At 40.9% G+C, this 13,961-nt stretch overlaps 1 protein-coding gene across 1 annotated transcript in view; it reads left to right on the forward strand.

The window, feature by feature from the left end:
- col5a2a (collagen, type V, alpha 2a) overlaps positions 1–13,961 on the forward strand; it is a 38,871-nt gene that overhangs the window by 22,858 nt on the left and 2,052 nt on the right. The window contains exons 11-53 of the mRNA XM_035677064.1: positions 173–226; positions 889–942; positions 1,085–1,138; positions 1,300–1,353; positions 1,505–1,549; positions 1,863–1,916; positions 2,136–2,180; positions 2,385–2,438; positions 2,708–2,806; positions 3,018–3,062; positions 3,158–3,256; positions 3,359–3,412; positions 3,588–3,695; positions 4,295–4,348; positions 4,570–4,668; positions 4,777–4,830; positions 4,924–5,022; positions 5,116–5,169; positions 5,499–5,552; positions 5,642–5,695; positions 5,851–5,904; positions 6,094–6,138; positions 6,225–6,323; positions 6,737–6,844; positions 7,101–7,154; positions 7,368–7,421; positions 7,676–7,729; positions 7,835–7,888; positions 7,997–8,104; positions 8,317–8,370; positions 8,608–8,661; positions 9,540–9,701; positions 10,147–10,254; positions 10,462–10,569; positions 10,657–10,710; positions 10,790–10,897; positions 11,174–11,227; positions 11,411–11,518; positions 11,901–11,954; positions 12,148–12,255; positions 12,531–12,840; positions 13,171–13,352; positions 13,581–13,823. Of these exons, the coding sequence (XP_035532957.1) occupies positions 173–226; positions 889–942; positions 1,085–1,138; positions 1,300–1,353; positions 1,505–1,549; positions 1,863–1,916; positions 2,136–2,180; positions 2,385–2,438; positions 2,708–2,806; positions 3,018–3,062; positions 3,158–3,256; positions 3,359–3,412; positions 3,588–3,695; positions 4,295–4,348; positions 4,570–4,668; positions 4,777–4,830; positions 4,924–5,022; positions 5,116–5,169; positions 5,499–5,552; positions 5,642–5,695; positions 5,851–5,904; positions 6,094–6,138; positions 6,225–6,323; positions 6,737–6,844; positions 7,101–7,154; positions 7,368–7,421; positions 7,676–7,729; positions 7,835–7,888; positions 7,997–8,104; positions 8,317–8,370; positions 8,608–8,661; positions 9,540–9,701; positions 10,147–10,254; positions 10,462–10,569; positions 10,657–10,710; positions 10,790–10,897; positions 11,174–11,227; positions 11,411–11,518; positions 11,901–11,954; positions 12,148–12,255; positions 12,531–12,840; positions 13,171–13,352; positions 13,581–13,823 (3,624 nt within the window). The remainder of the gene's footprint in view (positions 1–172; positions 227–888; positions 943–1,084; positions 1,139–1,299; positions 1,354–1,504; positions 1,550–1,862; positions 1,917–2,135; positions 2,181–2,384; positions 2,439–2,707; positions 2,807–3,017; positions 3,063–3,157; positions 3,257–3,358; positions 3,413–3,587; positions 3,696–4,294; positions 4,349–4,569; positions 4,669–4,776; positions 4,831–4,923; positions 5,023–5,115; positions 5,170–5,498; positions 5,553–5,641; positions 5,696–5,850; positions 5,905–6,093; positions 6,139–6,224; positions 6,324–6,736; positions 6,845–7,100; positions 7,155–7,367; positions 7,422–7,675; positions 7,730–7,834; positions 7,889–7,996; positions 8,105–8,316; positions 8,371–8,607; positions 8,662–9,539; positions 9,702–10,146; positions 10,255–10,461; positions 10,570–10,656; positions 10,711–10,789; positions 10,898–11,173; positions 11,228–11,410; positions 11,519–11,900; positions 11,955–12,147; positions 12,256–12,530; positions 12,841–13,170; positions 13,353–13,580; positions 13,824–13,961) is intronic.

Consider the following 13,961-nt stretch of genomic DNA (forward strand, 5'->3'; position numbering starts at 1 on the left):
TAACATCATTCTTCTGTCCATTTTGTGTGTACGGTCAAATCATCAATACACTTGCAATTGGCCTGGTTTGGAAATACACACTGTTGGACTGGCCTGAACACATTTTAATTCTGTAATGGATTCAGAAGGATGGGTTGTGGCTGGATGTTTACAATCTAACTGTTTTTTTCAGGGTCCATCTGGGCAAAGGGGACCTGAGGGCCCTCCAGGGAAACCGGGTGAAGATGTAAGTCAGTTTTGTGTCCGAGTATAAGTGAAAGGCCACCACACCAGCATTAACGCTTATGTTTCTGTTACACTTACTCTAATCCTGTGTATTCAGCTACAGTAAGGCTGCAATCAGTAGGAAAGTTAGAAAAAAGTGTGTATAGTAAATTAGTCTTTCCTACAGTTAAACAGGCTTGGCAGCATTCATAATATTGTGAAGTATAAGATCTTGGAGATGCTTGAGATAGACAGATACCCAGTACCCAGTGACCTGCAAACACTTTGTGCCATGCCAGTTTGACAGAATGTTGGCTCACCCATTTTCATTGTTTTTCCTACGATGCGTTAGTCAGACAAAAGACTCAGAGTCAATAAAAGAGTCAGTGACAGTGTCGTGGAAATGGCATAATGAAAGCATTTGGTTCTTATGAGAAGTAAGCAATATGTATCTACATTTCCAAACATCTTGATATGTAAAAACAACACAAAAAGTGAAAAACCTACTGTACAAAACCCAGAACACGCTCCAGCTCTGCCCCTCAGTACAGTGTGTGATTAGAGGCTTTAGAGAGTGAGAGAAGAAGTCTACTATGTGACTTGGTGGCATTTATTCAACTTTCACTGTTAAACTTTTTGCAGCCAGATTCATTTGTAATATGTAAATGCAATGTCCTCACACAGGGAGAAGCAGGCAAAGCAGGAAACAGCGGAGAAGTTGGATTCCCTGGATCAGCAGTAAGTGCTTTATGCCTCCGTCACTTAACTGCAGACGTCTGTGCAGCAATCAGATTACACAGGACAAGACCTCATGATGCATGTTGTTAGTCCATCGTAAATACATATAACTGACAATTCTGTTCAATGTCACATATTTTAGGGATCCAGAGGATTTCCAGGTACACCAGGACCTCCTGGACTGAAGGGTCACAGAGTGAGTATAAGTTCTCTGAAGGACTTATGGACACTTTATGGCGTTATCCTTTACAGTTGCACCACAATTACTCTAAAAGTTACTCCTTTTCTACATGCTCGCTAAAGAATACATGACAAACTGTGTTTGATAACAGTTTCTTTTTGTGTTTTTGTTAACAGGGCCATGGCGGACCAATTGGCCAAAAAGGTGAAACCGGAGCTGTTGGATCCAAGGTATAAATTAAGTAAAATAAAAACATGGTTTTTAAATTTTCAGTCTGCTTGTTTGATTGGTTGAACATTTCAAGTTGGTGACACGTTTGACTTAAAGGCTTGTAAAACATTTTACTAGCACTAAAAAAGCATTTTTTATTATTATTTATAGGGTGCCACAGGCCCCCCTGGCCCAATGGGAGGACCTGGACCCATGGTAAGTTATATTCCTTAAAATTCATTTCAAATATAAATTCTTTTTTAAGGTCTCCATAGAGCTATTGACTGTTTAAGTAGGTCTGACACTAATAAGTTTCCTGGAGCAGCACATACAGATTATACAATTTACTACGCTTATGAGTGTACATGAACTGCAGTACACACACTATTCTGATTTTGCTGTCTGCTCTTATCTTGAATGAGGCAAGGCTAAATCCAGTATGCTGTAAATAACCTTCTGAACTTTCTGACTCTAAACCTTTGCACTGAATGGAGGACAGCTGTAATTTATCACTGCCTGTGTATAACAGGGTCCAGCTGGGATGCCAGGGGAGAGGGGACGCTCTGGACCCAGCGGTATACCAGTAAGGAATATATCACTATGCATCAGAAACATCTGCTTCCATGATTATGTTTTTCTCTCGGTCACAGATTTTAAAAGTAATTGGTGGCTGTATCTCACTGATATAGCTATAATTTGTTTCTTCAGTGTTTGTAAAAACAAGGCATTTACAAAGAGAGTGCCTGATATCAGTGTTTTAACTGTGATTTATAAATCAAAGTGATTTGATTTTGTATTTTAGGGTAAACGTGGTTCACCTGGTAACATCGGAAAACCTGGTCCAATGGTAAGTCCGCATTCACAGTGTTTGATCCATGTGCATTTACTGTACTCACAAAGTTTAAGCATAGACACTCATGTTAAGGTGGCATTGAGTGGAAAGGGGATGCTTAAACTGTGTGCATTTCCGACAAAATGTTTGTATTTATTTTTGTCATGTCAGGTTTCTAGTGTTACTTACTATTAATTGTAATTTGTGTTGATTTAACAGGGTCCCTTGGGTCTCAGTGGCCCACCTGGATATCCAGGAACCCCAGGAATGAAGGTACAGTAAAACACCTAACAAAAAAGAACTCTTCCTTCAGCTATATGCTCTTCTTAAAAACCTTTTTTTTTTAAAAACCTTTTTGAATGACTTCTTGATGGAAAGGGGATCATTTTCCATTAACCTTATATTAGTATTATATTGCTTACTACTATGATCTGTGTTTGTTTGTGACCACTGTGCTGTATATAGTCTAAACTTCAATTGTTGCAAATGTATCAGTGTCACATTTCTGTATATTAACTGTTATGGGCGACTGTCTTCCTCAGGGACAACCTGGCCCCACAGGAGTCCGGGGTCCAGAGGGCCCACAGGGACAGAGAGGAGAGACCGGTCACCTGGGCAGAGCTGGACCAGTTGGCCTCAGGGTAAATGTCTTACTTTACTTACACGTCACATACAGCATATGAATAGGAAGTTATTAATGAGGCTACTTTTTGGTTTGCTGTGATCTAAAGTATCCTCACAGTTGAATGGTATTGTTTCACAGGAGAGCAGGATTTCACTATGTTTAACATGTCAACACTTTCCTCAGTGCACTGCTTTGATGATCTAACTGGATAAATTTTATGTTCAAAGGGACCCATGGGTACAGATGGTGGCCCTGGTACCAAAGGACCAGTGGTACGTACAGTTACTGTATTTAAACAACGCATTCACTGTTTACGATAAGGATGCATAAAGGTCACATGGTAACTGACTCTTCTGACTTGTCACAGGGTAATCTGGGTCCACAAGGTCCAGGTGGCCATCTTGGACCCCCTGGCCCACCAGGACCTCAGGGAAGCACTGGTCAGCCTGGTATCAAAGGACAACTGGTAAACTGGCTTTAAGTTTTGAAAATTCTGGAATCCTTTTTGATATTAAATAACAGTGAGAATTCCTTGATATGCAGGAGCCATTTTTGCTTTGTGTTACAGGGAGATGTGGGTGTACCAGGATTTAAAGGAGAAGCTGGACCCAAAGGAGAACCTGTAAGCTTCAATTACATCTGTAGAAAAAACTAGGTTGTAATTCTGTGCTATGAGTTACAGAACTTCTATGTTGACTTAATTACGTATTTGTGCTTAAATAAAAATTCATGTGTTTTTCATTGGAAAAATGTATTTATAGTTTCATTGCATTTTCTGGCTTGTGTCAATTCTCTAGGGTCCACAAGGCTCCCAGGGAGTGATTGGACCTCAGGGTGAAGAAGGAAAGCGAGGACAGCGTGGAGACCCTGGCTCTGTTGGCCCTATCGGTCCCGTTGGTGAGAGAGTAAGTCAGCATTCTGCCTCCTACTGTAATGTTCATCAGTCTCACAGAGCTGCACTTTAGGGACAGGGGTCATCTCAGTAAATGAGAGAAAGAAAAGTGATCACTTTGGGCAAAATAAATTAGAGACACAATCACTTTGGGTAAATTAGTGTGTAAAATTGGAAATTCTCCTATTTATTAGTATATTGACTCAGAAAATAGTAAATGGTTAGCTCAAAATAAGAAGGTCATAGGTTTGAATCCCAAGCCTAGCCTTTCTGCATGTTACTTTGTGTGTTGTGTGGTTTCTTACTTATGCTCCAGTCTGAAAGTTAGGTGAACTGGAGAATCTAAATTGCCCATAGACTGCCCCCCAATTACCCTGTTAAAAATAATAATAAAAATAAAGCCAGACAGATAAACGGTGGTTTTCCCTTTTGTATTTGGTAGAAACATCAGGATGCAAAATGTTCTCTTTAGGAAAGGAGCATCCGTGCACAATTTGTTCATGGTTTGTTTACTCCATTCGTTTGGTTATATACAATTGTTACCGATCTTTTGTGTAAGAATTAAAGTCTGAAGAAAATGCGAAATCTAACTTTAACTCGTCTGTGTTTCAGGGAGCTCCTGGTAACAGAGGATTCCCTGGTGCTGATGGGTTGCCAGGACCTAAGGTACAGTATATTTCTGACACATTGTTTCTACAAATTGGTCTACTACTGTATATTATAGTAATTATTCAAACAAATGGGGCAAAGATATGTTTATAGTACCATAGTAGTTGATATTTGTGGCTTATTGCCAGATGTTACCAGAGTTGTGTGGGTGTTTTGTTTGGCACTTACATGTTTAAATCAGCAAACAGAAAGAGTTATCATCATTTCTCTTTCTAAAGGGTGCTCAAGGAGATCGTGGAACATCTGGCCCACCAGGGCCAAAAGGTTCTCTAGGAGACCCTGGGCGTACAGGAGAACCTGGTCTACCAGGTGCAAGGGTAACACTGAAGAGCTTGGCAGTTTTAATATACCACAACATTACATTTACTATGTTTATGTCCATATCTACATTTTCATTGCTCATATTTGTTACCTCTTTATCAAAGGGTCTTACTGGTACCCCTGGAGTTCAGGGAGCAGAGGGCAAGCCAGGTCCACTGGTAAGTTTTAGTGTTCAGTCACACTTAGCTTTAACGTTATGATAAATCATAAGAAATTATTGAGTCAAAGAATGTTTTTTTTTCTTTGTTAAGGGTGCCCCAGGTGAAGATGGTCGTCCAGGCCCCGCAGGGTCCATTGGAAACAGAGGGCCCGCAGGAATCATGGGAGTGTCAGGCCCCAAGGGCTTCATTGTAAGGCTGAGTCACTGTGCACTAATAGTCAGTCAGATCAGTGTGTTTATCTCCTGTTCTGTTTCTAATTAAAAAAATCTTTTACACTCAAAGGGTGACCCAGGAAAGACAGGTGAACAAGGATCTGCAGGGGTTGCAGGTCAAAGAGTGAGTACTGTTTATGAATGAAACATTGTGTGGTACACTTTTGTCATCAGCATTGGATGGGAGGACATAGAAACATCTCTCAGATAAAAAAACAAAACATGTAGGTGATTTATAGATCTGTCAAACGCAATAATACACAACATTAAGACACTGCATGGATCAATAGCATGTCCTGTTCTATGAGCTTTAATATGTTTTTTTCATTTTCTTTGACTCCACACTGATCCATAGTCAAGTAATTTGTTAGGTAATTCAAAGTTACCTTAAAAGCTCACACACCTTCAGATGTATAATCGGCTTAGGTTTTATAATTGTCACTTTGTCTTCAGGGTCCTCCTGGAAAAGATGGAGAAGTTGGCCCTGCTGGCCCCCCTGGCCCATCTGTAAGTGTCTGATATCTTGTTGGCTTCATTAATTGCATTTCTTGTATGGCTATCACAAATGACTGAGAGATTACTGTCTCCTCTGAAAGGGTGTCGCAGGAGACAGAGGAGAGCAGGGACCTCCAGGTGTAAATGGATTCCAGGTGCGTAATTGTTTGCGGTTGGTGGTGAGATGTGAGAATGTTTCAAAAAAGCGAATGAACAATGAATTTGATACATTAGATGTGAGAAGATGTGGCAGTATTAAGAATTATTAAAGGTTATCTGATGCTCATGTTTGACTGTCTTGTGTTCTTAGGGTTTGCCTGGAAATCAAGGCCCCCCTGGAGAACCTGGAAAACCAGGCGACCTAGTGAGTGTGACAAAAGCTATAACTGCTGATTTGGTCTAAATTACCCTTGCTTGAACTACATTTCTTTCAACTTATTATCTTTATTGTATCTTTCAGTCTGTACCTCATTTGAATTATCACATTAACAGCTTGATCAGACATAAATAATAATGACTCAGCATAAATAATATGATTGTCTATTTCTTTCAGGGTATTCCTGGAGAGCTTGGTGCTGTGGGACAAATTGGACCAAGGGTAGGTGAATTTCACTATGACAAATAATTTAGCAGGCTGGTAAAGTTGAATACCTTGGACTTAAATTGATGCTTTTTCTTCTCTAGGGAGAGCGTGGAATTCCTGGGGAGAGAGGAGAGCTGGGTTCAACTGGCCTACAGGGACCAAAGGGTATCCCTGGTGCACCTGGTCCAGATGGGCCAAAGGTACTGTGAAGAGGCATCACCTGCATGTAGAGCAAAATATTATTTTGTCAGATAGTTAAAAGAGAATATAATTGAATCTAGAACCATTGAAAGAATTGTCCAACAAATATGAGATAAAATATATATATATATATATTTGAAAATATACGAGGGTTTTTTGGTGCTAATGGAGAAATACACTATTGTCTATAAGAAAGCTTGTCCCTACTGCACTGTCATCGCAGTGTTACACCAGCATACAGACTTTTGCAGAAAATGAACAGTTTTGTTGCAAAATGTTTCTTAAAACTCAAAATATGAATCATAGAAAAAAACGTTTTAATGGCAAAGTTTGCAATAGAAATGTTAGTGGGCAGTACATATTTAAAAAGTATAAACAACAAGCCTGCTAACCTTGGTGTTTGTCACTGAAGGGTAGCCCCGGTCCCCCTGGTGCCCTTGGTGACGCGGGTCCTCCAGGTCTTCAGGGAATGCCAGGAGAGAGGGGCATCTCTGGCCCTCCTGGGCCTAAAGGTGACAGAGTAAGTGCATCATCATGGTCTTTTTTATGCTAGTAATCCTTACATATAACTTGTGTTTGATGGTACAAGTGAACTGCAAATGGGTTTATTTATGTAGTTGCAAAAATCCTAATCAATTTGTGCTCTGGTAATCTGTGGAAATGGAACTTGTTCTTAAGATGTTAGTCAAGTCCATGTCTGAGTTTGAACTGAATGCGGTTATGGCGAACATGATGCAAACGTGAGCCTTACACCTTTTTTTATGTCTTTTGTATAGGGCACAATTGGTGAAAAGGGATCAGAAGGTACAGCTGGAAATGATGGTGCAAGAGTAAGTAAAATATCTTTCACTCACTGCAAACACATTTTGTCCCAGAGAGACGACAAACAACTAAGTTAAAATAAAACTTGTAGACTAAAAAACTAAGTGTATTAGTGTAAATTTGAGACTTGTCGCGCCTTGTTCAAAATGTGTCCACTGACTTGCCTGCACACATTACTGTGCGATGAGTGATCCTGAACCAGATTTGTTTTCTGTCAACAGGGAGCCCCAGGTTCGGTTGGCCCACTAGGACCTGCTGGACCCAGTGGTGAGAAGGTAGAGTCTTTCCTTTCTTTCTACCACACATTAAGAGGCCACTTAGGTTCTGTGTTAGGAAAGCATTAGTTCCCAGGATGTTAAACCTTCAGCTTCTTATATTCTTGGATGCATCTGTTGGCATCTTCCAGCTTGTGATGTACAGTCTTCATCTTGCATTGCCTTTGCAAACATACACATATTGGATTTATGGGACAGCACAGGCTCAATGAGTGGTTGTAGAAATTGTCAGCAAATGTGTGGCCTCTTTGCAGGGAGAACCTGGACCTAAAGGACCACATGGACCCCCAGGATCCAGAGGAGTGCCAGTGAGTATGGCTTTTATGTCCCTTTAGGTCATGTTTATAGTGGTGATACAGAATGGTTGTACATTATTAATGTTCTTCAATATAATAATGTATCTCCTATGACAGGGATCAAGAGGTGACCCTGGCCCAATTGGTGCTGTTGGATTTGCTGGACCTCCTGTAAGTGGCCATTCATTGTCGAGTTGTTGTATTTTATTCCCTACATATTATGTATGACTCTGATCCTCCAGGAGGTGATGTGAAAGTAATATTACCAACATTTTACAGGGTCCTGATGGCCAACCTGGAGTCAAGGGAGAAGTTGGAGAACCAGGCCAGAAAGGAGATGCTGGATCACCAGGACCCCAAGGCTTGGCCGGTGCTCATGGACCTCCTGTGAGTTGCACTCATAAAGATGAAAAATGTGTTTAAAAGTAGTTGATCAGACGCATTTTATGCAGGCTACTAGTTAATATACTAAACAATGTCCATTGTTGAAATCCATCATTAGTGTATTGTATGTCTTCAAAGTTCCAAAGAAGCTAGCTTTCACTTCTTGCAAATATGCTGCTGATAAATGCTTTTCTAATAAAGTTTTGTATTTGTAGGGGCCGGTTGGTGTTGCTGGACTGAAAGGCGGAAGAGGAACACAGGGTGCACCAGTAAGATAATTTATAAGTCACAAGTGAAATTATATGGAGTAGAAATGAATTCATGAGTACAGGAAGGTACATCACTCCTGACTTAATTCATCTTATGCATAGTTTAATACCTGATGTGTTTAAATAATAACTTCAATAAATATATTTTCTTATTTCACTTTTTCATACAGTAGATATTGCTTTATTACTGACCTGGAAAGCAGAACCTGAGTACTATGTATACTTTTCTGCTTCCAGGGCCCTACTGGTTTCCCTGGATCTGCAGGAAGAGTTGGTCCACCAGGCCCAACTGTAAGTACTCCCAGGAGTTTGTATGACAACACAGTTAGGGTAACCGGAAGTTTCAAATTGTTTAAAATTGTTAGGATCACCAATGCCTCACATAAAATTAGAGTGTGATGAAATTCCCTTGATGGAACCGTGAAGACGATATTTTCACCTGCTGAATTGTTCAATTCAATTTAAGCAGCAACAAAGAACTTTAATTCGTTGTTGACTCTGGCAGCCCCTGTGGATAAAAGCGGTAGTGTTTCCACCGCCTTATTTCATTGATTTTAAAAGTGAATCCAAATGAATCCGACCCAGAGGCAGGCATTAAGAATAACTATATAGGAATAACCAGTCTTCTCCCTGTTGATCGTGTTTGTTTATGTATGTCATATTAAACTGAGACTAGTGCTGGTATATATACCTGATGAACCGGATTGCAGGTTTTAATTTCCTGAATGATATGAATTTTTTATATACTGCCATACCGGTGCATGGCTAGAACAACTGCTATCCAAATAACTTTATGAACATAAAGTATGACAATGGGTCTATACTGGGAACAATACTGTCTTTAATTTCGTGTCATTGAACTGACAACATCAATCAGCATGTTTATGATAGGTACAAATATTTGTATTTGGGCCTCAGTTTCTTTCAAATGTGCAAATGTTCTTTTTGGATCTACAAATCACATCTGAAAACCCCATGAGTGGGCAAGGACTGCGCCTGACAAATTTTTCACTTTCCAAAAACCCACAATCCAACACTTACTTTGTGCAGCACTTGGCTAGGTGTGCAGAAGTGTGAAAGGTGGCTAGCAGTTGCAGAGAATTGTTCATTTGAAATACACCAAAACCTTAATGCTATACAATCTCATGACCACCTCTATAACCTGCCAGGGTCCACTTGGAGAGCCCGGACCCCTTGGACCCCCTGGGAAAGAGGGTCCTCCTGGTCTTCGTGGAGACCATGGCTCCCCTGGAAGACAAGGAGAGCGAGGACCAGCAGGACCACCCGGCAGTCCAGGAGACAAAGGGGACTCTGGAGAAGACGGTCCAACGGTAAGCTGATGTTATTGTTATGAATGAAAATAAAATGAAACTTTTGGAATTGCCATATAGTAAACAATCAGTATCTGTTGCAGTGAAATTGATCAAATTGAGATTTGTCAGTTCCAGTAACAATATCAAACCATATCTCTAAGTAGCTATTGTGTTAAAACAATATCAAACAACAACGTTATCATGACAAAAGGTGAAAGTGCTTCAGTTAAACTTATATTGCTGTCTTTATTGTTCCCAGCACACTTTTTGTAATTAAGGTGCCTGATCATTACTAAGGTGCATATTGACTCCTCTTAAGCACAAACTGATTTGAAATAAGGTGAATGTTTTTTGGCCGGTGTGCTGTTATTGCCAACCATACACATCACATCAAGCTGAGATACACAACAATCTCCCTCACAATAAAATCTAAATGTCCTGTGTGTGATGTTGTCGGCTTTAGGGTCCTGATGGTCCTCCTGGCCCAGCTGGAACTACAGGACAGAGAGGCATTGTGGGTCTTCCTGGTCAGAGAGGAGAGCGTGGGATGCCAGGCCTTCCAGGACCTGCGGTCTGTATCATTTAAGTCTTGATTTTACTGCATGTCTTTCTTCATGCCATCTACAAGACTCAGTTTGAACATAAATCATATCATATGTGTTATTTCTGTGCTTCTACAGTGTATAGCTGTGGTAAAGGAATGCATTTTGATTAGTTTGTGGGATGTGGAATGATTAGTGCTACATTGTAAGTTGTCTGTTTCTTTCTTTTTTTTTAGGGTCCACCAGGAAAACAGGGATCCGCAGGACAGACTGGAGATAAAGGCCCCTCAGGTCCAGTTGGTGCTCCTGGTGCTAATGGACCTCGTGGTGACCCTGGTCCAGATGTAAGTTCTAAACTGGTTGTGGTTCTCAAATTACATCACTTAAATGTGTCTCTACAGTTGTCTTAATGTTTTCTGTTTGTTCCTCAGGGCCCTGCAGGATCTGATGGCCCGCCAGGCAAAGATGGTCTTCTTGGACAGAGAGTAAGAGACAAAGAGAATGAAAATGAGACCTGTGGGTTGTTTTACATCATGAAAGTGACTGACAATGTTACTGTTCTAGGGAGACCGAGGAGAGCCCGGACCAGAAGGTTTGGTTGGTCCTCAAGGACATCCTGGCACTCCTGGTCCCGTTGGTGTGCCAGGTGATGCTGGAAGGAGAGGAGATGCTGTAAGTAGACCTTTTTCACTTCAGTTTCTCCAAGAAATTTCCGTTCTGTGTTGGTTTTTCTGTCAATCACCAGGATACAAGACTGTAATAACACATGTAACTGAGAACATATGATTTGATTAAATCTCAGAGGGCTTGTTGTAACGTGAATTAAGTTAATACTAAATGATAGGAATAATGTGTTTGGGTATAACAAGCTTGGAGTTGGAGAGTTGTTCAGTGCTGGCAGAGGTCTTTGCTCCCTGAGGGCCTTTTAATGATTTGACCTATTTTCAGGGCTCAAGAGGACCTGTTGGGCCACCTGGCTCAGCTGGAAAGAGAGGATTAGTGGTGAGTCTTGTGGTCATACAGTACACTAACATACCCCAAATGCATTGTTTTGTAAATAAGTCTTCTTCTTTTACTTCTGTTAGATACAGGTGAACATTATAGCTGATATAAGCCCAGAAACAAAATGTAAACCTCCCATTCCATGAATATTATAATCAAATGTGTTAAATCTTTCTAATTCAGGGACCCCAAGGACCAAGAGGAGATAAGGGTGACCTGGGTGATCATGGAGAGAGAGGTCAGAAGGGACATCGAGGCTTCACTGGTTTACAGGGTCTTCCTGGACCTCCAGTAAGTTAATGTGGTGCTCAGTAATTCGATCAGTACTCCAAACTTTTGAACTACCACATTTTGGAGCATGCATTTTCTCTCTTGCAAACATTTGTGTCATTATTTCTCAAAACTGGGTCTTTTGTTTCTAAAAATGCTATACTATATATACTGTATACTATATACTATATAACATAAAAGAGGCAAACAATTCCAGAAATCAAATTCTGTTATATTCAGGAATGGTATCCTACTGTGTAGTGCAGTTGCCAACATGTAAGGTCTCCTGCTTGACTGTGATCCAACAGGTCACAGCCATCAGCCCAGATTCACCTGTTCAATGTGTGCATTCTGGAAAAACCTTTGTAAAAGAAGCTAATTAATATTTACCTGTTGCTTTTAGGGTACAACAGGCGAGCAGGGAGCTCCAGGAATCTTTGGACCAAGTGGACCTAGGGTAAATTGTACAGTTCCATTTGTTTCAGGAGGAAAGCATGGTTTCCTGAATTTCATCTTTTGTAATAATATATGTTTTTGTTTGGTCAAGAAGAAAACAATATTTATTTTAGTGTTATGCCAGCATTTAATTTGGAATAAAAGTCTTAATTTTAAGGCTAATGGCTAACTTTCTTTACTGGAATGTTATTTAGGGGCCTCCTGGACCTATTGGGCCTTCCGGAAAGGAAGGATACATTGGGCAGCCAGGACCGATGGGACCCCCTGGAACTCGTGGAATCAGTGGAGAAGTTGGACCAGAGGTATTGTCTCATTATACAGCGTAGAAGTTTTTACTGTGTGCGAGTTAAACTAATAAAAAAGATTGTAGAAAACAGCCAGTAGTGCAGCCAGCTGTTAAAAAAGTCATTACATTGTCAAACATCTTTCTGACAGATGTTCGTTATAGGAAGCAAGGGACTGCTTTAAGTGTTTTATTATTGTCTGTGCACAATTTTGACTAGTAAGCAACACTATACATAAAACTATACATACAAATAAATATATATATTGTTTAATACTATTCCTAAATCCACAGGGCCCTCCAGGAGAGCCTGGACCCTCAGGCCCCCCTGGTCCCCCAGGACCACCCATGTCTGTTATGGATGACTTCTTTGACGGCACTCACGATTACGACTCCGGCCCTCCTCCTCCTCCTGAATTCAGTGAGGACGAGGCCCTGCCCAACAGCAACTCCTCCACCATAGTGCCTGTGGACCCTGGCGTTCAGGCCACCCTGAAGGCCCTCAGCAGCCAGATCGACAGCATGAAGAGTCCTGACGGCAGCAGGAAACATCCTGCCAGGACCTGCGACGACCTCAAGAGATGCTACCCCATGAAGAAGAGTGGTGAGTGTCTGTAGAAATCGCTGAGTGGGAGGAGTGTTTGGGAGGATTTCACTCTGCTGCAAGAGGCAGATAATGTGTTGGGAAAATACATATATTTTTTTAACAATAAATCTATATCTTACACTTACCATAAACTGAAATACACACATAAGGAGAGATAGGCCTTCTGTGGTGTGCAGAATAAATTTTAATTACACTCTTCTGCTCTGTCTTTGTCCTCTAGTGAATTATCTTAGCTGTTAATTTTCATGCAATATAACTGACTTTTACCATCGCAGTCATCGCAGCTGTAGAATAAATCAATCACGTCCTGATCATTTTGTTGTGTAGGGGAGTACTGGGTCGATCCAAACCAAGGCAGTGTGGAGGATGCCATCAAAGTGCACTGCAACATGGACACCGGAGAGACCTGCATCTCTGCCAACCCGTCCAGCATACCTCGTAAAGTGTGGTGGAGCTCTTCCAGGAACAAACCTGTGTGGTTCGGAGCTGACATCAACAGAGGAACACATGTGAGCAGTTACATTTTATTTTTTTAATGATGGGAGAGAGGGAAGCAGGCACAGTGAAGTTGTGAAGACTTTATAGAGAAAGAATCTTGTAAAAAATGTGTTACTGTGATTGAAACAATAAGACAACTTCGCAATGGAGGAGAAAGGTGTGTTCAAAAGATCTGCAAGAACTAAATGTTGAGAAAAAAAAATTAATTTAATTATTGATTGTTCTATTTATTTCTCTAGTTCGCTTATGGCAACAAAGATCAGGCAGCAAACTCCATCACAGTTCAGATGACTTTCATCCGCCTGCTCTCCAAAGAGGCGTCCCAGACCATCACCTACCACTGCAAGAACTCTGTGGGCTATAAGGACGACAAGAATGGCAACCTGAAGAAAGCTTTAGTCCTCAAGGGCTCCAACGAACTGGAACTCAAAGCGGAGGGAAACAGCCGGTTCAGATACACAATGGTGGAGGACTCCTGCTCAGTAAGTTCCCACATTACTTATGTATTATTAACTGTATCAAAAGATACTGCAACACTCAACAAATCCCATGAAATGACAAACAATGAGTTAGTCTGTCCCTCAATACCTACCGAAACATAGCCTGAATCTTTCAAAAAA

This window comes from Morone saxatilis, unplaced genomic scaffold, assembly GCF_004916995.1.
Source record: "Morone saxatilis isolate NCDOM2014 unplaced genomic scaffold, NCSU_SB_2.0 Contig5, whole genome shotgun sequence".
In the NCBI taxonomy this organism is placed as follows: Eukaryota; Metazoa; Chordata; class Actinopteri; family Moronidae; genus Morone; species Morone saxatilis.